The sequence below is a fragment of the Apodemus sylvaticus genome, chromosome 5 (genome assembly GCF_947179515.1).
Source record: "Apodemus sylvaticus chromosome 5, mApoSyl1.1, whole genome shotgun sequence".
Taxonomy (NCBI): Eukaryota; Metazoa; Chordata; class Mammalia; order Rodentia; family Muridae; genus Apodemus; species Apodemus sylvaticus.
In genome coordinates, this window is record NC_067476.1 from 93,736,889 (window position 1) to 93,739,374 (window position 2,486).

General features: G+C 33.6%; 1 protein-coding gene across 1 annotated transcript; it reads right to left on the reverse strand.

Moving 5' to 3' along the window:
* Positions 1–318: 318 nt before the first annotated feature.
* On the reverse strand, positions 319–1,260 carry LOC127684499 (olfactory receptor 4K13-like). Its single transcript, XM_052181414.1, has one exon. The coding sequence runs from the start codon at positions 1,255–1,257 to the stop codon at positions 319–321; it is 939 nt and encodes a 312-aa protein (XP_052037374.1). The 5' UTR covers positions 1,258–1,260.
* Between the last annotated feature and the right edge of the window lie 1,226 nt (positions 1,261–2,486).

Sequence of the window (2,486 nt, forward strand, 5' to 3'; positions counted from 1 at the left end):
AAATTCAGGCAACATTTACTAAGATATTATTTATAAATATGAACATATGACTTTTGTCTAAAATGTTAAACTTTTGCTCAGTCATAGAAGAACAGTGAAATGAATTCCATGTGCACAAAAATTATGCATGATCACATTTAAGATTTAGTATTAACAGTAATTTAATGGGTGGTCAATAAATGTCTTGTGCTCTTTACATGATTAACTTATATTTGGAGACTGGTACAAAATTTAAACATAAATTATATTATGTGATTTAAAATTTATTTCAAACAAGCAGTCTTACAATGTGTAATATTTGGTACAGATTTCTAGATATTAGAATTTTCCTTTGTGACCAAGGTAGTTGCTTATAAATCTTTTCATGGCGTTTTTCATCTCTTTATTTCTCAGAGTATAAATGGCTGGATTTAGGAGAGGTGTAAAAACAGAGTAAAACACAGCAAGAAATTTATCCAACCAGGTGATATTGAGGGGCCACACATAGATGAAGATGCAGGGCACAAAAAAGATGAGCACCACTGTAATGTGGGCAGTGCATGTGTTCATCGCCTTCGATGCACCAGCTTTAGAGCTCTGACATACAGTGATAAGAATATATGTATAGGAAATAAGCAACAGAATAAAGCAAGTTACAGCCACAAGTCCACAGTCAGCATTCATTAGAACATCCAAGTCACGGGAATTCATGCAAGCTAGCTTAATGACCAATGGCATGTCACAGAAAAAGCTATCTATTTCCTTAGGTCCACAAAAAGGTAACTCCACAATCACTATCAAATGACTCATAGCATGTACAAACCCAGTTGTCCAGGAAGTGAACACCAACCCAGTACATCTCCTCAAGTTCATGATAGTGAAGTAATGGAGTGGTTTGCAGATGGCCACATAGCGATCATAAGCCATTACCACCAACAGCACCATCTCTCCTGCAGCAATGCAATGAGCAAAGAAGACTTGTGACATACATCCTGCAAAGGAAATGGTCTTGTTTTCCCTGAGAAAGTCTGTGATCATCTTAGGAGTAGTGACTGAGGAGAGCCACATATCAATAAAGGACAGGTTGGCCAACAAGAAGTACATGGGAGAATGCAGATGGGGGTCAGTGGTGATTAAAACCAGAATGACAATATTTCCAGAAACAATGAGAAGATAAAGCATTAAAAACACCACAAAGAGTAAGACCTCTATCCTCTGTGAACTGGAAAGTCCCCAGAGTATAAATTCTGACACCACAGTATGATTGCCTTCATCCATTTTAGTCAGCATGTCTTCAGAAGTAACCTGCAAAGAAAGAATAACTATCAACCAGAGGTATGAGGAAAAGCTACTTTCTCTGTAGAATTAGTCCTTCTCACAGAAACTTAACTCAATAGAAATGCATACATGTAAAGAAAATCTAAGTTTAACAGAGTGGCTCATGGTCACAATGAAAACTAATGAGTCTGGAGTAACTCTCCAAGAAAAGAAGCATCACAATGACTTTTATACTCTGTGTGAAACTTGATTCTCTGTGTGAAACTAAAAGAGAGTAGTAAGGGGAGCAAAACTGTAATGTGAAAACTTAAAATTATGTGTTATTCCTTAAAAAAAGAGTCTGAATATATTTCTAGCCATCATGACACTCCATAACAAAAACGTGAATCACATTTGGCAACTGATAGGGAATTACATTGAATTTCAGTACAAATAGAATATTAAAATCTTAATATTTAGACAGAATATATAACGATTTTTGAGTATGAGTAGAATAATATCAATAAGTGACAACTTTAGCTTAGAACTCTAAAAAACATGTTAAGAAAGCACACAGTGGAATGCATACAGACACCAATATAAGATATATATAGACTTGCAATTGAAGTGCAAAAAGCTGTTTCAGACTTATTCATAAGTAGATATTTATCATAAAATTTATTTATTCAATTAAACCGATTAAAAAACTAACATTGCAAATACACAAAGAATAGGATTTACCAAGCAACTACTGAACTCATGTTTGGACCTGAGATCTAAAAGTCACAATCTTAGCAGTAGAAAATATTGGTTTTAAATTGTATAAAATATTTTACAATGATTTGAAATTTTGAAATTTTGTAGTTTCCTTACATGAATAATCTATCATCTATCATCAGTACATTTTCTCATTGTGTCCCCAGTCTATTGATCATCTGTGTTGTTTTAAAAATATATAATACATTAAATAAGCATGTAAGCATACCTGTCACTTGGCTGTCAGATTTGGATGAGTGTGAAGTTAAACTTCCAGCAAGCAGCAATTATTCAGCTCAAAGCACAGATAGAATGTTTATGCTGATATACTGAACAACACTGAAGCCAGAAGGTGAATAGTCATTGCCCATTTTCTTCTCCTTTCAGAAATTGTCTTGGAGACAACTGTTTTTTTTTTTTGTTTTGTTTTGTTTTGTTTTTTTGTTTTTTGTTTTTTTGTTTTTTGGTTTTTTTTTTTTTGGTTTTTTGAGATT